Here is a 26,348-nt window from a genome sequence, read left to right as displayed (position 1 = left end):
AAGCTCATCTCTACTATGTATCTGAACCTCAAGAATTGAATTCAAATCTGTCTGTATATTGATCTTTTAACCAACTCTCTCTCTCTTTTCTTTTTTAATACATTTTAGCTTAGTTAATAAGAATTGGCTATAAGTGTGTATTTTGGGTAAGATCTAAGTTATAATTGGACCTGGGTGTGTGGCTGATCCTTTGAGATTTGAAGAACCTTTCCTTTTATATGATGAGATAAGATTTTCAGTAATCATCATCATAACTGACATGTGTGTCTGGATGGAGGCCTGAGGCTGGGCACTTTAAGGGAACTGCGTTGTTTGGACTTCTGAGTAACCAGTGAGGTAATACAGAAGCTGTTTTGTGCTGTCTTGGTAAATCTAAGTATTGAAATATCCACCAGCTTTTGGGGTTTGTCTGGCCAGTTTTATTTGCAGTTTTATTTGCAGTTCACCCTCAATTAGGGTGGCTAATTACAGCTGGCTCCCATGGGCAGCATTGTCACACCGCATACAAAGTTAAACTAGAATTCCAGGTGAAAAAATGTGCAAGCTCTCCAAAACATGCAGCAGATATGCGTGCTGCTGAAGGAATCCACTGGAGAGTAGGAAGGGAAATTGAAGCTCACACACAATTAAGGCAAATTCAGTCTGCAAGTTCTTCAGAAAATCCATTGCAGGCAAGGGGAAAGCAAATGTCATTTATTGTCAGAATATGGGGATGAAGCTTCTCCTATAGCTAGATTCAGCCTGCACTGGATAAGATTCCAAGGCCCTAAGGCTGGCCTTTCACACCTTTAGTACCTGTATAGGCAGCCTGACTGATGTAATCAGATGCGCTCCGATTGTAAAAATCAAAGAAAAGGAAAGATAAAAGAGAATCCTAAAATATCAGCCTCAGAGAGAAGCTTCTGCCTGATTTCCACCCACAAATCCCACTGAAGTTAATGGTAGCTGGAAGTGCTCAGCACCTTTCAAAAATCAGACCACTTCTCTTTTGCAGAGGACACTGCCTTTTCTCCTTAATGTCGGCACTTGTCTTGTGTGCAGTTAACAAAATAAACTAAAACAATGAGGAATACTTGTGGCACCTTAGAGACTAACAAATTTATTCAGGCATAAGCTTTCGTGGGCTAAAACCCACTCCATCAGATGCATAGAGTGGAAAATACAGTAGGAAGATATATATACATAGTACATGAAAAGATGGGGGTTGCCTTACCAATTCTAACGAGACAATTCAATTAAAACGGGCTATTATCAGCAGGAGGAAAAATCACATTTGTAGTGGTAATCAGGGTGGCCCATTTCAAACAGTTGACAAGCAGGTGCGAGTAACAGTAGGGGGAAAAATTAGCATGGGGAAATTAGTTTTTAGTTTGTGTAATGACCCGTCCACTCCTAGTCTTTATTCAGGCCTAATTTGATGGTGTCCAGTTTGCAAATTAATTCCAGTTCTGCAGTTTCTCGGAGTCTGTTTTTGAAGTTTTTTTGTTGAAGAATTGCCACTTTTAAATCTGGTTTCAGAGTAACAGCCGTGGTAGTCTGTATTCGCAAAAAGAAAAGGAGTACTTGTGGCACCTTAGAGACTAACCAATTTATTTGAGCATAAGCTTTCGTGAGCTACAGCATAGATATGCATCCAATGAAGTGAGCTGTAGCTCACGAAAGCTTATGCTCAGATAAATTGGTCAGTCTCTAAGGTGCCACAAGTACTCCTTCACTTTTAAATCTGTTATTGAGTGTCCAGGGAGGTTCAAGTGTTCTCCGACTGGTTTTTGAATGTTATAATTCTTGACATCTGATATGTGTCCATTTATTCTTTTGCGTAGAGACTGTCCTGTTTGGCCAATGTACGTGGCAGAGGGGCATTGTTGGCACATGATGGCATATATCTCATTGGTAGATGTGCAGGTGAATGAGCCCCAACGGTGTGGCTGATGTGGTTAGGTCCTATGATGGTGTCCTTTGAATAGATATGTGGACAGAGTTGGAAACGAGGTTTGTTGCAGGGATAGGTTCCTGGGTTAGTGTTTTTGTTGTGTGGTGTGTAGTTGCTGGTGAGTATTTGCTTCAAGTTGGGGGGCTGTCTGTAAGTGTGGACTGGCCTGTCTCCCAAGGTCTGTGAGAGCGAGGGATCGTCCTTCAGGATAGGTTGTAGATCCTTGACTAATAAACTAATGGATGTTAAACTCATTCATTGTGATGAGATGGTGAGAGGGAAATAACTCCAGGAAAGGGGGAGCAGGAGATTTGGTATCTTAGCCAGTCAGGCACTGCTGGATACATTCCCATGTACACTGCTGAAGTCTTCCAACTGGCTGGCTCCTTCAGTTCTTCAAGATCTAAAAGCAAAAAGGAGAAGCTGAGTGCAAGAACTGGGTGCTACACCGAAAATGGCATTACAGAGGCCACTGGAGCAGATACAAGCATAGAAGGAGTGGGATGCAAAAGCTTAGCTAGTCTTATCTAATCAAAAGTGAAAATAAAGCAGTCGTGTACCGTGAAGCATGTGTATATATCATCAGAGAGAGAGAACCATTTCTGATCTCATTGCAATGGCTGAGGCCACTCATTTTATCTTATGTTTGTGCCTTTTATTTCAAGCTAGCTACCAAATAAAAGAAAATTAAAAAATAAATCTAGTTCCTTTTGGGTTGGCAAAAAATATAGTACAGTATCTTAGATTTAGACTTTTCATACTGCTTTTGACCTGCAAAATCTTCAGAAGCGGGAATCACTTCACCCACTACTGCAATGCTGCCACGTCTAGGCTGGAATGTGGCAACTGTTTAACAGTGCACAGTAACACTACACCACAGGGTAGTACAGGAAATGAGGAGAAATGTTGTATCCAGCTGATACTGAAGAAGATACTACCCATGTGTAACTGCGACTTCATTCACTAATCAAGCCAGGTTTCTGCTTGATTTGACCAACTGAGATCAAGATTTCTTCGTTACTAGAGAGTATGCCCAGGAAATGCTCCTCTGGACTAGCAATACATTTCTGTAGATCAGGGATTTGGCGTAACAATGTAATGGTTAGGGCTCAGTGCCTTCCATTGTGGGTACACAGGAAGATTTTTGTGCAGATGAGATGCACAGAATTGTTGGCCACCCAATAACTGCCAGTGTTAGTGTTCATCATTCTTTATGCTCTCCATGAGCTAGTGTCCATCCAATCATGCTAACCCTGGAAAAAGTGGCACTCACCTAGAAGAGCTTCTCATAGCACTGGTCACAGTGGACAATGTCACGATGAATGAATATTTTATCCAGGAGGTCTCCCATTGCCTTATGGCAAATCCCACACTGTGGAAACAAAAACAGGGGGTTGGATGGTTACCAGAGCCCTATTTAGAAGCATATATAGGAAGAGGATTGAGAAATGCGTGGCAACCTCTTTATTTTTTAAGTGAACTTAAAGCTGGTGAAAGGTGCTGGATTAATGGCCCTGAGGTCTAAAAACCTCTGCTTCTGTAAAGAACAGATACAGCACAAGCCATATCACAGCAAGCTCCCCATATACACCTCACCACCTCAATGTACATCAACCTTGAGGAATGTACATCAACTTCAGGAAGAGAGGGAATGTCAGTCTCCATAACACATCCCAAACTTGGCCTCTCTGATTGGGATGCTAATTGTGTGGTTGACATTTTAATGCAGACAATAGTCAACTGTGAATTAAGGCCACCAACTAAATTCAGATAGCAGATACCTACCAGATAGCAACAAGTTCCAGTCACTATTGGATATGAAATAGTGATCTACTATTACAAACCCTCTGAGCCATCCAATGCCTGACAATCACTGTTTGTATAATCAATTTGCTATTTAATTTCATTGGATTATAAAATCAGTTCAATCAACAATGAGATCTTCTAGCTCAATAATTAGTTTATACAGTGGCCCAAGATAATTTCTGTGGGCACTTTCAAAATCTGTGGCCACATGACTTCCTACTCCAAGATGGACCCAAATCTCTTTTAATCTGCTTTTAATCTGAAAGTTTGAACAAATATTGCCTTATGATCACTTTCCCAGCCATGAGTCCCCTCCAGTTCCATTACATACTAACAAGTAGAGAATGACCTTTAGTAATAATGTCCCTTACCCTAAAGCAGTATTCATGGCAGTAAACATTGAGATGTTCTATCATTATCTTAGGGCAGTCTCGGATCTCACGGCCACAGTAAGTGCAGACTCCTTCACATGACCTGTGGGGTTGGAGAGGAAAGGACTCGAATCACAACATCACCACACCTCAATAACACAAAGAGTTCCTGTCCCTGACTAGGAGCAAAGGCAATCTTAGGTGTTAATCAGCACTACCATGCAATACAAAAGTGGACATCCATCCATATGTCTTGGCTGTGCCAAGAGCCAATACAGACACATCTGTGGTGTAGCAGGATTGCCAGAGTTCAAGGGAAAAGATTCCTCTGTTATTACCCCAAAGCAGCATGGCAGCAGGAAGCACTGTTTTAATACCATCCCCAGTAACTCTGTGGCTGATGCTCTTTATTCTCCTTGGACAGTTCTAACCTTCCTTACAAGGAAGCCAAAGAAAAGGACATTATTTTACTGAACACCCAAATATGATATAAAAGACCATATACAGTAAAGCCTCAAAGAATGTTTCTTTATAACATCCCCTTGAAATCACCCCACTGCAATGAATCTTCCTACCTCTGGGAGGCACTGCTGTGCAGGTAGCTTGCTCTCTCTATGTCAGACAAATCAATCAAGCTGTCACTGGAGAAGAGAGAGAGAGATCATTACTTGACAGTCACATGTAGGAGCGGAAACATCAATCATCAGTGCAGAGCATCCAAAAATTCTAATTGGGTCACAGTGCTGCTGAGCAACTTCCCAGCTGCCTTGTCACTGACAAGAGGGTCGTCCCTTGTCAATTAAATATCAACAGACATTTTCTTAAAAGTGAGTGCTGTGCTGGTGAAAGGCAGCAAAGTTGCACTGCAGACTGAACTGCAGACTGAACTTTCCCATACGGGCATGTACTGCATGAGGGGCAGCAGAGCAGAAGCTTTCCCTGCTCTGGTGCCAATGTGCCTCACTCTCAGCCCAGAGGGACCACTCTGATGATCAGACAGAGTAGTTTAGGCTCTATGGCCCACCCAGTGCCTGGCCTTTCTGCTAAGTATGCTAACGAGGGTGCTAACCAAGGTATACGGTTTTGTAAACTGTGCGGAGGGTATGTATACAGCAAAAGCTGTGTACAGGCTGGCTTACCCAGCTAGCTTGAATCCAACTAGGACGATAACTGAAGAGAGCGTAGTGCGGGCTTCAGAATGGGCAAGCGCTAGCATCTATGCCAAGCCCATACTACGCAGTCTGAAGCCCAAGCTGTGCTGCCTTCACTGCTATTGTTACCCACACTAATTGGATTCAGCTTAGTTCAAACAGGCTAGCTTGTGCACAGCTTTTGTTGTGTACAAGCTAGACATATCCTGAGACCACATATCCTGAGACCACTAACTCGTTTTACGTTGGCCACTGGACAGATTGGGGTGAAATTCTGGCTCCACTGAAGTCTGAAAAAACTTCCATTGATTGCAGTGGGGCCATAATTTCACACAAGGTAGTCTATTAACATTTTAGGATATCATTAATATTGATTATAGTATAACTCCCAATACCTACCCAATGTGGTAGGCACTCCATAGACAAATAAAAATCACAATCCCTACCCCAGTGAGCTTCATGTTTGTTTACTTTCTTAAAGACATTTGTGTTAGAAACACTATGGGTACCCGAGCGAATGCTGATATTCCAAATATAAAAGCACATCTCTAAGTCACTGAGGTCTGCTTTTGAGACCAGAATAGCTAGAAGCTGACAATGGTAACACTGCTGTGGCCAGCAGGTTATAAACTCTAGTGCTGTACTGCGTGAGGATAAAAATACAACAAGCATGCATTTTAACAGGATGTTAATGTTTACCAGGTGAGCATAAATAGAAAGCAAAGAGAGCCAAATACTGCTCTCAGTTATACTAAGAGAATCTGGAATAACTTCACTGACTTTAAACAAAATTTAAAACACATTGTGAGTTTTTGCTTGAAAATAGATAATTTTCAATCAAAAATGGTCCTATTTTTGACAGAAAACCTACTACAAATCTGTTTTCACACCAAATCCAACCACTTTTGCAAATATGCAATGAAGCCCAACAGCATCAAACACTGAGATTTTGGAATTTCAGTGTGACTGTTTCACTGCCCTAACCCAACAGATGGAGTTCTGCATCTCCACTGTGGAGTGAGCCATGGACTGCCCATACCTGCTGTAGTGTGGAGTGGGAGATAACTCACGGCTGTTCACGTACTCCTTCACAAAGAGGATCCCTTTGCTAGAGAAGGATGGAGACAGTAACAGAAACATTCACATCAGAGGAGTCAAGAACGAATGGAAGTGTGAGAGAGACAATGTGCGTGTGCGTGTGCACATGCGTGTGCATGGCAAGGAGGAAGGTGGGATGCAGGTGCTATTAGATTATCACTAAATCTCAATTTACATTCAGTTTGGCCATTTCCAACAATCTCAGGACTTAATAGCCATTAGCTATCTCTTGCTCTCTCTGTCCTTTAACATTAAAAACCTACTACTTTATGATATTTCGAATTATTGTCATTGCTAATTGATGGTTATCCTTTGTGTTGTTTTTCTTGCAGATCAGGAAACTGAACCTCCTTGCACTTGTCCATCCCCACACTTCGTATGCTCTCTTCAAAGTGACCTGCCCCCTGTGGGTCTGTACCTCTGTCACAGATCCTACACAAGACATCATTCCTGCCAGCATACTCCCAGAGCCTGTGAGAATGAGCTAATTAGAGACGGAGTTCAAGCAACCCATCTTTCTCCATGGTTCATTTTCATGGCTGCCTTTGGGCTACGACTAATCCTTTCTTTTTATGTGATCAAATTAAGCTGTGTTCCAGCTAAGGAAAGAAAAACAGAGCCTTTTCCTTTTGCATAGACTCTTCCAGAACCAGCATCTCAGATGAGCACTCTCTGCTTGCATAGTGATAGTTGTCATAAACAGTGTGGCACTATGCCAGGGGCACTCCAACACTAGCCAACAGACGCCCACATTGGCATCTTAGCAGGAGCTTGAAAGCTGCAGATAATTTGCATTAAATGGACCGATTTCAGCTTTAAGGTGCAACCTGTGGAGACTACAAGTGCCATCATGCAATACCCTGGCTTGGCCAAGTTTATCCGACTAGAGCACTGTGGTCCTGCAGGCCAACCTTCTATAATAAAGCTACAGGTGCCTATATGCTACATTGGCCTCTGTGGCTGTATTTTGGCCTTGCCTACAGGATGCTATGCCTTTACAGAATCACCCCTCCTCAAAAGTGAGTCCAGCTTGATAGACCGGCCTGTGACCCAAATGGAATCAGAGCTTTCCAATCTGGGGCTGAGTGAGCAGGGCAGGAAGGTTTGCAAGTTGCATCACTTCATTAGGTCATTCCATATTTCAGAGCTCATAAAGTATTTATCAGCCACATGAAACAGAATAGGTGAAGTCTACTCAGTGGGCCAAATTCTAGCTTTATCTTCTATCTCTAAGGTGGCTATTACCACAGTATCTAAGCACAGTGTATGCTTACAGGGCTCCCATTTCACTGCAATAGGAGCCATTCACATGCATCAAGGACAGGATTTGGCTCTCTGTGAGGATCTGTGCATGAGAAGAGAAGTGCTCAGGATAACAAACACAGGGTAAGTCTTCTCCACTCTTTACCTTGCAGTGCTGGGGTTGGACTTGTGTCCCATGGCTGATGGGCTGTGGTACTGAAAGCTGGCAGTAGACATGGAGATCCTCTCACTTGAAGCTGAGGGAAGCCTGCCAAGAGAGGGAAAAGGCTACAAACACCTGGAACCTGAATTGCAACAGGTGTCAGGTCTGTGTGCTATGGGAGAATGGAAAAGCAAGAACACAATGACATTGTTTCAAAGGTGTGGGACAATATTAAGTCCCTCAGTTGCATGAAATAGCATCCCGATTTATATTTTGACACAGGTAACATAGGCTCCTGTCCCTTCCCACGCCTGACACACACAACATCTTAGAGAGAGGAGTAGCTTCTCAGATGATTAATCCTGAGGCAGCACAGTGAAGGGAGGGTCAACTAAGAACTTCAAAAGACCAAAGTGTCATACAGAATCATGTAGCTATCTCTGTGATGGCAGAGCCATGGCCAAGTGGACAACCAGCACACAACACTGTACAACAGGAGAGGGAGAGAAACTACCTGGCCAGGTCCTTGGCACAAACTTTTAGCTTTAGAAAAAAAATGCAGTGGGACCGTAAGTGCCCATAGAGAGTAGAGTGGACTGTGGTTGTTAAGATGTCACCAGAAATAGCCATGCCTAGCAACCTGTATGAAACATAACTAATCTGCCTTAGAAGGATAAAGGGCAGAGTTCATCCTGCCTAGAGTAAAATCTTGTGGCTCCAGGATATCTAGGAATTCCATGCCTGATGTTCATACCTATATGAAGTCCCTTCTGGGTGTAAACTACAGACCCAATACTCACAGCCTGCAGGTCATGCACCCTACAGAGTGTCATGCTGTGCTTGTATGGGCTTAAATGCTGTAAAGTACTGTAGAAAAATCCACCCAATATATGAACTGCCATCTTCAACAGGCCAGTGGCATTTCTGGAGCCAATCTGACTGATCACTGGCTTTCTGGAGCTAGTGTACAGTGGGGTTTGCACTGCATATGGGAAGTCCACAAATGGAATGGCAAAGAATCTCCATCAAGCATTGTGTAGATGAGGACATACCACAGACCCATCCTGTGTAGCATCTGCTGGGAACAACTAATCCAGATTAAAGACAGTCCTGTGCATCCCAGTGGGTACAAGTGGTTCTTGTAACTGCAATCATTTTTCAGAGAGTGAGCGATCACATCACCTTCATGACATCTCTCTGCCTTGAACTGGAGGTTAAAGATCTCAACTCTGCTTCCTGGCTCCCATCCCAAAGCCCCTGACTGCAGGCTTTTCCCATGGCCATCACCAGCCCCATCCCTTTACTTTCTGGTGTTATACTCTGTGCTGTCCATGCATGCTGTGACTTCCCTGTGACATAGTTACAATACAATAGTCTCTAGAATGGGAGTAGTACCTGTTTGTGACAGGGTGTACCTCCCCTGCACTGGCCCACAGAGATTAACTGTGCATTGCAGGCCGAGGAGGACACGCCCCTCTGCTTCAGCAGGCTGCTGAAGGGAAAGGATACAGATTGCAGGCTCTGTCTCTGGAGCTGCTACATGCCCCAGCTACAGATCCAAGATGCACCAAGCCCCAGACAGATTCCAGGCTGCCTGCAGAACCCAAAGAAGGGACCGAGCCATCAGCAGCTGCATTGGCCAAGGACCCCAGAGACCCAGGGGAACAGTGAACCAACACCAAGGAAGACAGGGTAGGACACAGCCCAGGGCACTTAGACATTGCTCTGGTTGGAGAACCAGGGAACAGGTCAGTGTGTTTCGGAGGGATCCCTGCTGACTCAGTGGCGAGCGGCCCTGGGTTGGGACTCGGAGAAGCACGGAGGGCCTGAGTCCCCATCCCGGGTGCCACACACCCCTAGATGGCACCCCACTTCCCCAACAGGCCAACACAGGCCCACGGACATGGGCAGCTTTATTGACTCCTGCCAATAGGCCGCACAACCCCACAGAGGTGGGCTATTCTATTGACTCTGGTCATTTGGCCACATAGCCCCATGAGGAAGGGTACCTTTATTGACTCCAGCCACTAGGATGTACTACCTTGTATTATAGTCAGGATCACCAGCATAGGACCTAACTGACTGTTGGCTACATCCTTTCCCTTTCTTTGGACCAGATGGGACCTGACACCCCATGACAGGGTGTACCTACACTGTTATAAAGAATCAATAAAGCCTCAGAGAATGAACGTTAATGTGTGATGAAGAATCCACAAACATTCTGAATACTCATTATACTTCCTCATCCCCATGCCCCCAACACTGAAATTGAAATCCTCAAAACACACTGATTTAAAACATAATCCAGCTAACAGCAATGCCCTGGCCATGACTTCTGCCAGGGGTTCAATAGGAACAGGCCCACTATGCTCAAGGTATTGAATGAACCAAGTGATAGCACACTATGTGGCCTCACAAATAAGGGTTTCATCCTGCTGGCTCCTTACTTTCCCATATTGGAGTCGAATTCATTGTGCCCTCTGGCTCTCATATCTGATGTCCCTGGGCTACTTCTCCCTTCATAACCTGGGACAGATCTGTTAAGGAAGCAAGAAAGCCCAATAACAGCTCCTGGACATGACATGTAGCAATTCAGGTGTCAGTTAATTCCAAATATTTTGGCTCAGTGGAGATATTTTAGCTCCTTTTCTGCCCTTCCCTGCTTCACACACCCAAGTTCTGCAATGCAGCAAATCATTCAAGCAATCACTCATGGCAATCAGGGGAAGTCCTGGATGACTGGAAAAAGGCTAATATAGTGCCCATCTTTAAAAAAGGGAAGAAGGAGGATCCTGGGAACTACAGGCCAGTCAGCCTGACCTCAGTCCCTGGAAAAATCATGGAGCAGGCCCTCAAGGAATCAATTCTGAAGCACTTAGAGGAGAGGAAAGTGACCAGGAACAGTCAGCATGGATTCACAAGGGCAAGTCATGCCTGACTAATCTAATGGCCTTCTATGATGAGATAACTGGTTCTGTGGATGAGGGGAAAGCAGTGGACGTGTTGTTCCTTGACTTTAGCAAAGCTTTTGACACAGTATTCTTTCTCCCACAGTATTCTTGCCAGCAAGTTAAAGAAGTATGGGCTGGATGAATGGACTATAAGGTGGATAGAAAGCTGGCTAGATTGTCAGGCTCAACGGGTAGTGATCAATGGCTCCATGTCTAGTTGGCAGCCGGTATCAAGTGGAGTGCCCAAGGGTCGGTCCTGGGGCCGGTTTTGTTCAATATCTTCATAAATGATCTGGAGGATGGTGTGGATTGCACCCTCAGCAAGTTTGCAGATGACACTAAACTGCGAGGAGAGGTAGATACGCTGGAGGGTAGGGATAGGATACAGAGGGACCTAGACAAATTGGAGGATTGGGCCAAAAGAAATCTGATGAGGTTCAACAAGGACAAGTGCAGAGTCCTGCAGTTAGGACAGAAGAATCCAATGCACCGCTACAGACTAGGGACCGAATGGCTAGGCAGCAGTTCTGCAGAAAAGGACCTAGGGGTTACAGTGGACGAGAAGCTGGATATGAGTCAACGGTGTGCCCTTGTTGCCAAGAAGGCCAATGGCATTTTGGGATGTATAAGTAGGGGCATTGCTAGCAGACGAGGGACGTGATCATTCCCCTCTATTCGACACTGGTGAGGCCTCATCTGGAGTACTGTGTCCAGTTTTGGGCCCCACACTACAAGAAGGATGTGGAAAAATTGGAAAGAGTCCAGCAGAGTGCAACAAAAATGATTAGGGGACTGGAACACATGACTTATAAGGAGAGGCTGAGGGAACTGGGGATGTTTAGTCTACGGAAGAGAAGAATGAGGCGGGATTTGATAGCTGCTTTCAACTACCTGAAAGGGGGTTCCAAAGAGGATGGCTCTAGACTGTTCTCAGTGGTAGCAGATAACAGAACAAGGAGTAATGGTCTCAAGTTGCAGTGGGGGAGATTTAGGTTGGCTATTAGGAAAAACTTTTTCACCAGGAGGGTGGTGAAACACTGGAATGCGTTACCTAGGGAGGTGGTGGAATCTCCTTCCTTAGAAGTTTTTAAGGTCAGGCTTGACAAAGCCCTGGCTGGGATGATTTAATTGGGGATCGGTCCTGCTTTGAGCAGGGGTTGGACTAGATGACCTCCTGAGGTCCCTTCCAACCCTGATATTCTATGATTCTATGATTTGGGGTTCGAAGGCCATGCAACCAGTTCCTGCAAGAGCTAACACTAATGCTTGATTACTATGTTGAGGCATCTCTTGCACAGCAGCCTGGAAATTGACCTGTCTTGAACTCCATTGGAGAAATGAAGTATTTTTATGCCCATTTTATAGATCAGGAGGTGAGGCACAGAGAGATGAGATGATTTGCCGAAGGACACAGAAACGCAATGAGATAAAGTCATGAATCATAGGGTTAGAAGGGACTGCAAGGGTCATCTAGTCTAACTCCCTGCCAAGATGAAAAAAAGGTCAGGCTGGCCACCTCAATGCAGAACCTCACACTCTCTTCTTTTGCTGAGGAGCTGGAGATCAGAGACTCTTGTTGGCTAAGGGCACAGCTACACTCCCAGAAAACACCCCAGCATGATAAAGCTAGGGATTGAACCAGGGACCTTTCAACCTTCAGTGTAACACTGATCCAATAGAGCTACGTCGGCAACTAAATGAGCCCACATCTCTCAAGTCCCAGTCCAATGTCTGAACCTTGCTGCATTCTGTGATGTCTGGTAACACTACTCCACATGTTACTGCTGCCAATCGGTACAAAACAGGCTCCCATAGCTTGTTCTCCAATTACAGACCACAGTCTACAGGATGCCTGGGCCTGGGCATAAGACTCAACTTTGCTTTCAGACCCCTAGCCACACAGCAGCTTAGTCTAGGTATCTCCAAGGTCTTTCCATGACCATTCCTAACTCCCTTTCCTTCTGGTGTTGTAAACTTGGTTGTCCAGATATGATGGGATCCTCTGACTGAGCTGTGACATGCTGATGTTATATTGCTGGCAGTTCAGATATGAAGGCATCACATGACAGGTCTCTATCATGCTGAAAGTACTCTGTCTAGAGTGGGAGTTGGACCTGTTAAATATTAGAGTCACTGCAGCCTGTAAAGTCCCCCAGAGAATAAATTTATTTGCTATGCTTAACTTTGCAACAATTAACCCATAAAGAGTCATAGTCTACATTTACTCCCACAATCCTAGAGCTGAACTTCCCAACACAGTACGTGGATGCAAAATTCAGTAGTGCTATTAGTGATGCTCTGATCAACCCGTTTCCAAGGAATTAAACATGATCAAGCACATTCAGGAAGTGAAATCCTAGTTCTCTTGTCATTATTAATAGATGTATACAATCATACAGAGGGAATTTTGCCATTGACACTGGTGGGGTCAGGATTTCATCGAGGGTATGTATCAATTCATGGAAACAACAGGGATGAAAAGCCAAGATCCATCCAAGATAACAAGCAAATGGTTGATCCCACCGACTCCTTACTTTGCTGAGTTTAGGTCAGGCTCCTTGTGCCTCCTGGCTCGAGGACTCTCCTGACTCATCTCTCTGCTACTCAAAGTTCTCTCTTTGTAATCTGGAGCAATCCTGGTAAAGGAGGAAAATGCCTATGAATGCCTTCAGCACTTGTATCTGAACCAGTCAGGGGTCAGCTCAGTGCACTGAGAAAGAGGGGTCAAACCAGACTATGTAAAGAGTGGTAAGTAGCTGCTGTGGCAAGGCATCTTCTCGGTCTCACCAGCCTGCACTGTTTTTAGCCTTGGTGAGATGGGCTTGGGGTAAAACAGTCCCTCTTGGCTGCACAGGGGCAGTCTGTCCTTCTCTCAGCCAGTGTTTTGGGCTTGTTTTTCCTCCCTACATGGTTGGGCTACTTGGGTCGGCAAACAGTGCACCCTCGAGAGGCCAACAGCATTGCCATGCTTGATTCTGAATCTATGTTTTACTCTGAAGTGGAAAGGTTGTAGCGACAGGAACCACCTTGTTACTCTTAAAAAGAAAAGGAGTATTTGTGGCACCTTAGAGACTAACCAATTTATCTGAGCATAAGCTTTCGTGAGCTACAGCTCACTTCATCGGATGCATAAAGTGGAAAATGCAGTGAGGATGTTTTATACACACAGACCATGAAAAAATGGGTGTTTATCACTTCAAAAGGTTTTCTCTCCCCCCACCCCTCTCTCCTGCTGGTAATAGCTTATCTAAAGCAATCACTCTCCTTACAATGTGTATGATAATCAAGGTGGGCCATTTCCAGCACAAATCCAGGGTTTTACAAGAACATCTGAGGAACAGTGGGCGGGGCGGGTAGGAAAAAACAAGGGGAAATAGGTTACCTTGCATAATGACTTAACCACTCCCAGTCTCTATTCAAGCCTAAGCTAATTGTATCCAATTTGCAAATGAATTCCAATACAGCAGTCTCTCGCTGGAGTCTGGTTTTGAAGTTTTTCTGTTGTAATATTGCAACTTTCATATCTGTAATCACGTGACCAGAGAGATTGAAGTATTCTCCGACTGGTTTATGAATGTTATAATTCTTGACATCTGATTTGTGTCCATTTATTCCTTTACGTAGAGACTGTCCAGTTTGACTAATGTACGTGGCAGAGGGGCATTGCTTGCACATGATGGCATATATCACATTGGTAGATGTACATCCTCACTGCATTTTCCACTTTATGCATCCGATGAAGTGAGCTGTAGCTCACGAAAGCTTATGCTCAAATAAATTGGTTAGTCTCTAAGGTGCCACAAGTACTCCTTTTCTTTTTGCGAATACAGACTAACACGGCTGCTACTCTGAAACTTGTTACTCTTGCGTTTCTTTCTTTGTTTTGGTGCATCCACTTCAGAGAGGCATGGTCCGTGACGAGGGTAAACCTCCGTCCAAGTAGATAGTAGTCTAGGCTTTCAATGGCCCACTTTACCGCCTGGCATTCCTTCTCTACTACGGCATATTTTCATTCTCTGGGCAGGAGTTTCCTACTGATGAACAGAACTGGGTGTTGTTCTTCTCCGACCATTTGCAAAAGAACCGCTCCCAACCCAACCTCAGAGGCATCGGTTTGTAAGATAAACTCCTTCTCTGGTAGGTGCAGAGGGCGGTCTGCAGATCTGCAAAAGCCTCCTTGGCCTCACTGGTCCATCTTACTATGTCTGGGCCACGGGCTTTTGTTAGGTCTGTTAACGGGCATGCCCTGTAGCAAAATGGGGGATGAAATGCCTATAGTATCCAACTAGTCCCGGGAATGCTCTGACCTGTTTCTTCCAGTCTGGTCAGGGCCAATTTTGTATTGCCTCTAACTTATTCAGCTGGGGCTTCACCATGCCCCTCCCGATGATATACCCGAGGTATTTGGCTTCTGCTATCCCAGTCACGCATTTGGAGGGATTTGCAGTCAGCCCCGCCCTCCTTGGGGTGTCCAGGACTGCTTCCACCTTCTCCAAGTGTGTCTCCCAGTCTAGGCTATGTATAATGACGTTGACAAGATAGGCGGCCACGTACCTGCCATGTGGCTGCAACAGCTTATCCATGAGACATTGGAAAGTTGTGGGAGCCCCATGTAAACCAAAAGGGAGGACAGTGTACTGATACCATCTTCTCTTTGTCCAGGGGGATTTTCCAATAACCCTTGGTCAGGTCAAGAGTGGACAAAAATCGTGCTTTTCTCAATCGGTCAATTAGCTCATCTATCTGGGGTATACTGTACACATCAAATTGGGACACTTCATTCAGTTTCTGGAAGTCGTTGCAGAACCTCATACTGCCATCGGGCTTAGGTACTAGGACAACTGGACTGGACCATTGGCTATGAGACTCTTCAATGACTCCTAACTTCAGCATTTTCCTGGCTTCTGTCTTGATCTCTTCTCTTTTTGCCTCCGGGATCCGGTATAGCTTGACATTCACCTTCACTCCAGGATCTGTGAGGATTTGATGGCGAACCTTGGTAGTCCTGCCTGGCTTTTCCAAGAATACGTCCTGGTTGCTTTTGATCATGTTGATCACTTCAGTTCATTGGACAGGGGTCAATTCCGGAGATATTCCCACTTGGCCGTGCCGGTTGCTTTTAGGTGGTGGCGACCCTAGAGTAACCACATGAGCTTCTTTGTCTTGCCACGGTTTCAACAGGTTTATATGATAAATCTGTTCTGGCTTCCGGTGACCAGGCTGTTGGACCTTATAGTCAACCTCTCCAATGGCTTCTATTATCTTCTACGGCCCCTGCCACCTGGCCGGAAGCTTGCTCTCCGCTGTGGGTACAAGCACCATTACCCGATCTCCCACCTGGAATTTTTGAATTGTCGCTCAGCGATTGTAGTATGTCTGTTGGGCCCCTTGTATCCTCTCCATGTGTTCCTGTACTAAGGGGGAGACTTGGGCTATCCTGTCTTTTATCTGCAACACATGCTTGATGATGCTTCTCCCTGGGTTCAGCTGTTCTTCCTAACCCTCTTTGGCAATGTCCAGGATGCCACGGGGGTGGCGAGCATATAACCAGCTCGAATGGAGAAAACCCAGTTGAAGTCTGAGGAACCTCCCTTATAGCAAACATTAGGTACAGCAGCAAGGAGTCCCAGTTCTTCCCATCCCGGCTCACCACTGCATAAATTCTGGGCCAAAAAAACCTCTGTAGAATTCAGTCGAGGGTTTTATCTACTCCTAAATACCTCCCAAACAGATGGCTGTGAGCTAGATCCAGCACACCCCTCTGATGCTTCTACGGTACTAAGAGCTGTTCCATGACTTGCTCTTGGACCCAGACTACTCTGTATAGCAGATCCCTCTTTATCATATAATATGGCCCTGGACCCTTGGTTCTCCCTTCCACAGGGACCCCATTCACCTCAACTACTTCTTTGCGAATATTGCTATATATCGGATCATTGGCCTGATCCTGCCCAAAATTCTCCAGCGAGGGTCCAATTGGCCCAAACTCAGGGGGATCTATTTCCGTCTCCCCTTTGGGGGTGTGTGGGGGGGTCCCTATGAGGACTGGATATGGGAGTTTCGGGACCACCCCCACCATCACCTTAGTGGGGTTTCCCAGGACTTCTATTTTTACCGGGATGGTCGGGTAGTAATTGACATCCCCATGTACACAGGATATTCCTGTGCGTTTGGCCCGGGATAGTTGGTCTTGCCCGACTAGTTTTCCCAAGACCAGCGTGACCGCGCTTTTCAAGTCTACTAACGCGGTGGTCTCTATGCCATTCATTTTAACTGGTCTAGTATACCTATGGGGGACCATCGCAACCCCTACTAGATTTATTAGGTTGCATGGTCCTCCTAGATCACCCAGGTAGCATTGCATGGGCTCTTCTAGGTTCGGGCATTGGGGAGCTGTATGCCCTATTTCTCCACATGCATAACGTCTGTACCCTGTTCGGGGCAGCCCCCTATTTTTCAGGCTGTTGGGCCTCACCCCCCGAGGCTTTCTCCCCAAGTCCCCAAGTCCCTCCGCGATCTCCGGTCACTCTTCAGCCTCCTTCCTCCTCTCCATAGTTCTACCCGGGGCTATGGCAACTCAGGCCCTCGGCATAGAGACTTGCCTCCTATTCCGGCGCTTTCCTTCCCCGGTGGTCCAAGAAAGTTCTTTGGCCGCTAGGTGTCTCTCTACGAGGGCAACTAGCTCGTCATAGGAGGAGGGATCATTTTGACTGACCCATCCTTATATGTCCGTCTCGTGTACCTGTCCAAAACTATGATTTCCACAATTTTCTCCAGGCCATGGGTCTCAGGGCGCAGCCACTGCTGGACTAGGTGGATCAGGTCAAACAGCTAGGACCTCGGCACTTTGCTGTCCTGGTATTTCCACTCGTGGAACCACTGGGCCCTTATAGCTGTCGTCACACCAGACCTCGCCAGGATCTCCGCCTTCAGCTGGGAGTAATCTGTAGCTGCTTCTGTTGTCATGTCAAAATACGCCTTCTGGGCCTCCCCACACAGAAAAGGAGCATGGATACTAACCCACTGGTCTTGCGGCCAGGCCTCCCACAGGGCCATTCTCTTGAACGCAAGGAGATATGCCTCTATGTCGTCGACCATCATCATCTTCTGTAAGTAGCTGCTTGCCCACAGGAGCTGGGTCCCATGGGGGCCATGCATCAGAGTGGTCAGGGCCTTTAGCTGGTTCACACTTTAGCTCCCCTGTTTACAGCTCTGTTTGCTAGCTTCTGTGCCGCTGCAGCTGTCTGTGCCACTGCCTGACTGGCTGCTACCTTTTAGGACCCCTAGTCAGAGAACCCCGCCCCCTAATCAGGGCTCAGTTTCTCTCCCAGCACAAAGCCCCTACAAGCCTCTACACATACAAATACTACCAATACAAAACCAAACACAAATACCCTCTCCTCCAAAAGAACTCCCACTCAAACTCCCCTGTTTACAGCTCTGTTTGCTAGCCAATACAAGAAGGGTTGGAGTCCAGGGTTCTGTCAGTGACCACTGTAGCCTCCATAGTGGACTGTGTGTGTGGGCAACAGGATGTTCAGTTGAGGGGCCTGGGGCCCAGGCTGGTCTCACTGTCTACTCCATGAGGTGCAGATCTCTGGAAACCTGCCTGGTTTTCTTGAAAGAACAGCAGATACAGCACCTCGCTTTAATGTGCCAAGACCCAAAAAGCAGCACATGTGGGCAAGGATGTGTGTCACTATTTGGGATAGACACCCTACTGATGGGCAGTGCATAAAGCCCGGCATGCCACAGGTGCCTAGCACTGAAAACATTACTAAATAACTAAAAACAAAATAAAACATGAAAGGAAGTCTAAGCAGGAACTAACTACTAACTATTTCCAGGAAAGATAGAGAGCTAAACTAGAAGAGTAGTCAGTAATAAAAGCCATGAAGTAATCTGCACAGGGAGCTCTGACGCAGGCGGTGAGAAGGAACTGTGGGGGTTGGGTCAGAGCAGCCCTTTTATAGCCTCGGGAGATGCAAGGAGATGCAAAATGCGTGTGCCACCCCAATGAGTACTGGTGCAGAAAACTCTGCAGCTCTGGTGCTCTTGGCATGTACACATTGGAGTGGAATACACATGTGCAACCATTCGAAGAAGAAGAGGTATTTCAATATACAGAAATAGGACATAATGCTAACATTGTTCAGAAAGCAGCAATTATGGGGTTGGTCTACACTACAGACTTTATCAGAATAACTATATCGCTCAGGGGAAATCCACACCCCTGAGCGACACAGTTATACCAACCTAAACCCCAGAGCAGACAGCGCTATGTTGGCAGGAAGGCTTCTCCTGTTGACAGAGCTACCATTGCTCAAGGAGGTGAAGTACTTAGACTTTATCTACATTGCCAAGTTTTTTCACGAAAGGCAGCTTTTGGTGACGAAACATTGGAGCTGTACACAGAGTCAGTTTCGGTGATGGAACTCCTCAGTTTCAGCAACATAATAAAGCCACCTTGACAAGAGTCAGAAGGCTTTTTACGCAAAAGTTTTGTCACCAAATTGCCAGTGTTGAAACCACGCTTAATTTTGTCACTGTAATTGGCCTCCAGAAGGTGTCCCACAATGCCCATCCTGACCGCTCTGGTCAGCAGTTTCAACTCCATTGCCCTGCTGCCAAGTAAGCAACTGTCCGCCCATCCCACTTTAAAGCCCTGGGAATTTTTAAAATTCCACTTCCTGTTTGCTCAGTGTGGAGAGCTCACATTGCATCTTCCCAGGTGTCCAAGGCGGCTCCACGCAGCAAATGCTCTCCTGCTTGGAGCAATGTGGAGCTGCTCGATCTGCTCAGTATCTGGGGAGAGGAGGCAGAGAAGTCCCTGCTGCGCTCCAGCCATAAAAATTGTGCCAGATTGCGCGCAGCTTGCGTGAAAAGGGTTATGATTGGGACATGCAGAGCAAAGATCAAGGAGCTGAGGCACGCGTATCAGAAGGTAAAGGAGGCAAACCGTTGCTCCGGTGCTGCGCTCCAGACCTGCCATTTTTATAAGGCGTTGGACACTATCCTCAGTGGCACCTCCACCTCCACCCCTAAGAGCCCAGTGGATACTTCGGCGGGTCTGGAGCCAGCAAAAGGTGGACATAACCCAGAGGAGGATGTCATGGATGAAGAGGTGGAGACAGAAGACAATGTGGAGCCCCTGGCAGGGTCACTTAGTGCTGTGTCCAGTGAGGAGCTATTCTCCACTTCGGAGGTGTCTAGCCAGTCTCAGCAGTCACTCTCTGGTGAGCAAGAAGCAGGAGAGGGGACCCTGATAAATGGTTTTGCTTTGGGTAGTGCAGAGATGGGTTGAGGGCAGAGAAATGTGCAAAGCTGGCTCAGTTTCTATGTGCTGGACATCTCCCAGTGCATCTAGGCAGCACAGCAGAACAGGGTGTTGATGCACACCAAGATTTCATCAGAATCCGCAAGAGAGAATTCTAGGAAACTTTCCTGGAGGTACTTGGCAATCCTCTGCCGAAGGTTCCTTGGCAGAGCTGATTTGTTCCTTCCCCCATTGAGGGACATTTTCCTGCACCATTCTGCAATCACTTGAGGAGGGACCAAAGCGGCACACAGGCGAGCGGCATAGGGGACAGGATGGAAGCCACAAGCAAATAGTAGATGCACCCTTGCTTCCCTGGTTAACCTCAGCAGTCTGCTACAATGACCCCCACCTGTGGAAAAGGGTGGGACACCTTAGAATATTGTCCCCTGTCAAGTGCCCCGAGACCCTATAATAGTGCTTTTCTTCCATACCCTGGAGTAAACTCACCGTGCTTGGGATGTTTGCTGGCATGTGTGTCTAGGGTCAGCGAGAACATCATTGGTATATTAGCAGCGGTATATTTTACTGAACTGTTTCAATGCTGTATGTATACTTAACAATCATGCTTCTGTGTATTGTTCCTTGTGCTTCTCCAGATCTGTCCTTGAAAGGCACCCCACACACACTGGCTGAGCATCTCAGACGGATAAGAAAGCATCCAAGATGGAGCAAGGAAGATATGTTCAGGGAGGTGGTGCAGCTCTCAGAAGCAGAGAAGAGAATGCAGGCAGTGTTGGGAAAGTGACAGGCAGGAAAGAAAAGAAAATGAGGTGTACAATAGGGATGCAACAGAGAGGATGATAAAAGTTTTGGAGCAGCAAACCGACATGCTGCAGTCCCTCATGCTGCAGACTGAGCACGTGTGCCCGCCCTCCCCTTCAGCACATTCAGAACTCTTTCCCATGCCCTCCCCAAACACCACACGCGCATTCCTTTCAGATTTCTGTGAGTTCTCACTTTCCCATGCACTCCACCCCCACAGACACCTTCACAAATGATAGCTGGACTTATGCTCAGCTCTGAAAGTCAGCCCTACCCTGATACCTCATTCCCATCCCTTCCCTCCAAGAATGTGTGTTTGTCTGTATGTGTGTGCTGTTGGGCTTTTTGTTTTTGTTTTAAAAGAAAAGTTATTTGACAGATAAGACTCTTTATTTGTTTCCATGCCAGTTATGTTAGCAAAAGGCATCAACAAATAAACAAGCTCTGTAATCTTTTGTTTACATTGAATCCTTGGCCTGAACAATCACAAGTGCTTCCTAGCCTAGTAAAGCTTGAGTTCATTAAGCACTGCAGTCCCAACCATAGTAACAAACATTACTCGTTCTCATTTTCAAAGCGTTGCTGCAAAGCCTCCCTGATTCAAATTGCCCCATATTGTGCCCCTCTAATAGCCCTGTTATCTGACTGCTTAAAATCAGCAGCCCGGCAGTCTGCCTCAGCAGTCCACCGCTGAGCAAACTTTTTGCCCTTACCTTCACAAATATTATGCAACATGCTATGACCATGGAAATATTTTCCTCACTGAGGTCTAACCTGCCATAAAGGCATCACCAGTGCACCTTTAATCTGCCAAACGCACATTCCACAGTCATCCTGCATGTATTCAGCCTATTGTTGAACCTCTCCTTACTGCTATTTAGGTTTCCCGTGTACGGCTTCATGAGCCATGGCATTAAGGGATACACTGGGTCTCCCAGGATCACTATGGACATTTCAACATCCCCTATGGTGATCTTCTGGGCTGAAAAGAAAGCCCCTGCTTGCAGCTTTCTGTGAAGGCCGGTGTCCTGAAGATATGTGCATCATACACCTTTCTGGACCACTCCACGCTGATGTCAGTGAAACGGCCACGATGATTCACAAGCACCTGCAACACCATGGAGAAGTATTCCTTCCTATTGGTGTACTCCATCACAAGGTGGTCCAGTGCCATAATTGGAATATGTGTGCCATCTATCATCCCCCCACAGTTAGGGAAACCCATTTCTGCAAAGCCCTCCACTATTTAATGCACATTGCCAAGAGTCAGGGTCTTTTGCAGCAGAATGCGATTAACGGCCCTGCACATTTGCATTAATGCAGCCCCAATGGTTGACTTCCCCACTCCAAGCTGATTTGCGACTGACCAGTAGAAGTCTGGAGTCGGCAGCTTCCACACTGTGGTCGCCACACACTTCTCCACCATCAGGGCAGCTCTCATTTGGGTGTCCCTGCACTGCAGAGCTGGGGCAAGCTCAGCACACAGTTCCAGGAAGGTGGCTTTCCTCATCTGAAAGTTCTGCAACCACTGCTCGTTATCCCAGCCCCGCATAATGATGCAATCCCACCACTCAGTGCTAGTTTCCCAAACCCAAAAGTGACTTTCCACCGTGTTCAACTGTTCTGTGAATGCCCAAAGCAATCTAATGTTGGCCATATCCATGTCGGACAGCACATCGGGCAACTGTGATTCCCGTTGATTCTGGAGCTTCAACATGAACTCCACTGCCATTCGCGATGTGCTAGTGATAGCTGGCAGAGCAGTCAAGAGCATCGGATCCATGGGACATTGAAAAATGCCACGAACTGAAGACAGAAACATATGGAATGCTGGGACGGAAAGCAACGCATCGTGGGACGTTGAGCTCAGATCCATGATGCACTGTGATCTCCTCCGCCTTCCCATAACACCTACCGGCAGAAGGTGGAGAGCTGAACTGTGGGATAGCTACTCACAATGAATTGTTCTCACTGTCGATGCCCCAGGTGTGGATATGCTACATGGACAGCATATGACAGTGTGAACACACAACATTGATTTTCTTTAAATGCTTTTTGATCATCGACCAAACTCTCCATGAAATAGTTCTGCTAGTGTAGACATAGCCTTTCACTGATGGGAGAAACTCTGTCACTGGCATAGGTAGTGTTTTCACTAAGCACTACAGTGGCGCAGCCGCATCACTGTATGTGTAGACAAGCCCGTGGTTAGCAATCCCGACTTCTCACTTTGCAAAGCTTGGTACATTTATTCTATGGCTCTAGGACTCTCATATCTAGTCTCTCTGGTGCTGCTTCTCTCCTCATAACCTGGGTCAGATCTGCCCAACAACATCTACAGCACTTGGTACCTGAATCATTTTAGAGCGCAGTTCTGTGCACTGAGAAAAAATGGCAAAGCAGGGTGTGACAAAGTTCCTCCTCTTCCTTGGTGGGTCCTGCGCTTATTGGCGGATTTTCTCGCCTCAGAGGTTCACAGCAGCCCTCAGTTTGGCCACTTTCATGGCTCAAACCTGCCGTTCACTCAGTTAGCCTCATCACTGGCCAGCATGGGGAAAAGAAGAACAATCCCCGCAGTCTCTGCTGATCCACTTAGTGGATCGGGGAACAGGCCAGAGACCTTCCCTTCTGGTGGAACCCACAGTCCAGTTCAACTGCTCCGGTATCAAGTAAGGAGTTGGGGGGATGGAGGGATGTGGGGAACCCGGGCCCGCCCTCTACTCCGGGTTCCAGCCCAGGGCCCTGTGGATTGCAGCTGTCTACCATGGCTCCTGTAACAGCTGCGTGACAGCTACAATTCCCTGGGCTACTTCCCCATGGCCTCCTCCCAACACCTTCTTTATTCTCACCACAGGACCTTCCTCCTGATGTGTGATAATGCTTGTACTTCTCAGTCTTCCAGTAGTACACCTTCTCACTCTCAGCTTCTTGCGCCTCTTGCTCCCAGCTCCTCGCACGCGCACCACAAACTGAAGTGAGCTCCTTTTTAAACCCAGGTGCCCTGATTAGCCTACCTTAATTGATTCTAACAGTTTCTTGATTGGCTGCAGGTGTTCTAATCAGCCTGTCTGCCTTAATTGTTTCCAGAAAGTTCCTGATTGTTCTGGAACCTTCCCTGTTGGAGGACGGGACCGTCCCTAGCTCGCTCCTTAGCTATCTGCTTTCTATTCTTTCCTAAAGCCCCCTGGCCTGGATCTTTCTTACTTTTGGACCCTGCCTTAGTTTACCCCCGAACGGGCCGGATGCTTTTTGTGTTTTTCTTTTGTTTTGGTTTGATTTTCTGCCGCTTTTTGCTTTTGTCTGAGTGCTGACAGGCTGCCATCTTGCAGCCGGCACCACTCGCCCCCCTCGCCTGCTTTCGGGCGCAGCTATTTGCTTTAGCTGAAACCCCCGGAGGAGGGGGGGAAGATTGCTGATTTTGCTATCCGGAGGGGAGAGTGGAAGCCCCCAGACCCAGCCGCTTTGCTGGCAGCTCGGACTATCTCTACAACATTCTTCGCATGCCAGAAGCCTTGGAACACAGCCAACATGGCCGGAGAAGAAGGATTTCAGAAGACAGGAGAAATAATTTACGAAGCTATCAATCACCGTGAAGGGGGCCGTACGACTGACTAATTTTTCGAATTCTACTCTCGTGGGGGGGAGTTTGACTGTGTTTAATCGCGCTTGTGGCGGCACAGGGGGTGTGGCAACAAGCTGCCCCCTGATCCATCGGTGCCCCCTCACCCCCCCCACCCCTACTACAACTGTCACGGCCCCTGCTGCTTCGTCCCTGCTGGCAATCTGCCATCTGCCTTCGGATCCAGCTGTTTGCTTTGGACTTTGCCTTTCGGACCGGACATAACGGCTGACCAAACGAGACTCTTTGGACAAACGTGCGTGGGTTTATACCCCCCCCCCTTCCGGACTGCTTATTTTATAGCCTGCCCCTATTACTGAATTCCCCCCCCCCTCCTTGTCCACCTCATTTGGTATTTTTCCCCTTTTCCCCCGCCTGTAGCCTAGTAGGGAGGAGTGGTTAATTCACCTCCCCCTTTCCCCCCCTTCTCCTTCCGGTTGTCTCCCCGTCTCTCCCTGCTCACGATGGCAGGGAATGGGAGGGGCGAGGCCCCTTTGGCAAATTTAGTTGTTTCTCCCCCACCCCCGCCCCTGCCCAACCCCCAACCTCCCCCCCCCACCACAATTGTTAAAATACTTGCCACCGCCCCCGCTGAGGCACTGGCAGCAGGAAGTACCGGAGTGCTTACTGCTGCTGCTCTGCCCCCTGCCTCCTCAGGTTCTAAGCACCCCCTGCCAGCTGGCCGCAAAAACCAGGGCGGGCCGAAAGGAAAGGGCCCCGCTAAAACATCTGGGCCCTCCATGGCAGGGCCTGCCCCCACAGCCGTAGCCTCGTCATCGACCGCGACGCCCCTCCCCGCGGTTCCCTCCACCAGCTCTGCGAGTGCCCCTCCCCCGGGCCCCAGGACGTATGCCCGGGCGGTGGCAGGTTCCCCCTTGCCTGCCGCCTCGTCATCTCGCCCACCCACTGCCTCCGCTACCATCACCAGCAGCCGGGGCCCTTTTTCCGCCTTGACCAGGAGGCACGGTGTCCGTTGCCTCCTGGTGCCCACCTCACCCCATGTGGAGACATACGTGCAGGCGTTGGCGAAGGTGGTAGGACCCACGGCTATTGTGGCGGCCTCCAAGATGTATGGGAAGGTCGTTTTTTTCTTAGCTACGGAGGCTACCGCCCAAGAGGCGGTGGAGAGGGGCCTGGTGGTGGGGGGGGTGTTCGTCTCCCTAGAGCCGCTAGAAGACCTGGGCGTTCGCCTCGTCCTCACCTCCGTTCCTCCCTTTTTACCCAATGCTGCCCTGTTACCTGCTCTCTCCGCCCTAGGAAAACTTACCTCTGTTATTAGCTTTCTCCCGTTGGGCTGCAAGGACCCCACCCTCCGTCACGTCCTTTCTTTCCGCCGGCAAGTGCAGCTTCTACCGCCGGCGGGGGTGCGTGACGGGGAGGCGCTCGAGGGGTCCTTCCTAGTCCCCTACCAGGGAGCCCGCTATCGGGTCTTTTACTCCACCGGAGAGGCCCGGTGCTACCTCTGCCGCTCGGCCGGGCATGTCCGCAGAGACTGCCCTTTGGCCCGGAGGGGAGGGGCACCCGAGACCCCCGAGACCCGGCAGGATATCGGCCCCGTTGTTGCCGACACCCCTGGCTGCCCAGCACCTGAAATCAACTCTCCTCCTACTCAATCCATCGCTGCTCCCGCCCGGGCCCCGGAGAATTCTTCCCTACTACGCCCGGGCGAGCAAGGGAATCCCACCCTTGCCATTTCCGTTTCAGCAGAACCTATGGAGGAGGGTACGACAAAGATATTATCGGGCATAGGAGAGGGCCCACCCCAAGGAGAACCCCCTCCCCCTCCTCATGCTGCACCGCTACCCCCCCGAACCCCTGAACCATCGCCTCCGCCCCCCGACACGACCCCTGCTAACCAGCCCCCTGACGACGCTATGGAGGGCTGGAACCTAGTCCAGGGGAAACGGAGCAAACGGAAGGCTCGAGCTCCGCT

The 26,348-nt window shown here is 47.8% G+C and overlaps 1 protein-coding gene and 1 long non-coding RNA gene across 11 annotated transcripts in view; one reads left to right on the top strand and one right to left on the bottom strand.

Moving 5' to 3' along the window:
- Positions 1-2,034: 2,034 nt before the first annotated feature.
- The window catches only part of ZNF185 (zinc finger protein 185 with LIM domain), a 151,410-nt gene continuing 127,096 nt past the window's right edge, over positions 2,035-26,348 (bottom strand). For all 10 annotated transcript variants that reach the window (XM_043522707.1, XM_043522701.1, XM_043522702.1 and 7 more), the window contains 6 exons: positions 7,768-7,869; positions 6,301-6,369; positions 4,686-4,751; positions 4,111-4,213; positions 3,207-3,305; positions 2,035-2,336 (listed from right to left, as the gene is read on the bottom strand). In XM_043522707.1, the coding sequence (XP_043378642.1) occupies positions 3,207-3,305; positions 4,111-4,213; positions 4,686-4,751; positions 6,301-6,369; positions 7,768-7,869 (439 nt within the window). In that variant the 3' untranslated portion in view covers positions 2,035-2,336. The remainder of the gene's footprint in view (positions 2,337-3,206; positions 3,306-4,110; positions 4,214-4,685; positions 4,752-6,300; positions 6,370-7,767; positions 7,870-26,348) is intronic.
- Positions 7,708-26,348, top strand: part of LOC122461735 — a 46,879-nt gene continuing 28,238 nt past the window's right edge. The window contains exon 1 of the long non-coding RNA XR_006283874.1: positions 7,708-9,456. This is a non-coding gene — a long non-coding RNA (uncharacterized LOC122461735). The remainder of the gene's footprint in view (positions 9,457-26,348) is intronic.

Source organism: Chelonia mydas, chromosome 9 (genome assembly GCF_015237465.2).
Source record: "Chelonia mydas isolate rCheMyd1 chromosome 9, rCheMyd1.pri.v2, whole genome shotgun sequence".
NCBI classification, from domain to species: domain Eukaryota; kingdom Metazoa; phylum Chordata; order Testudines; family Cheloniidae; genus Chelonia; species Chelonia mydas.
Note: the sequence above shows the minus strand (reverse complement) of the source record. Positions and strands in the feature narration are given on the sequence as shown.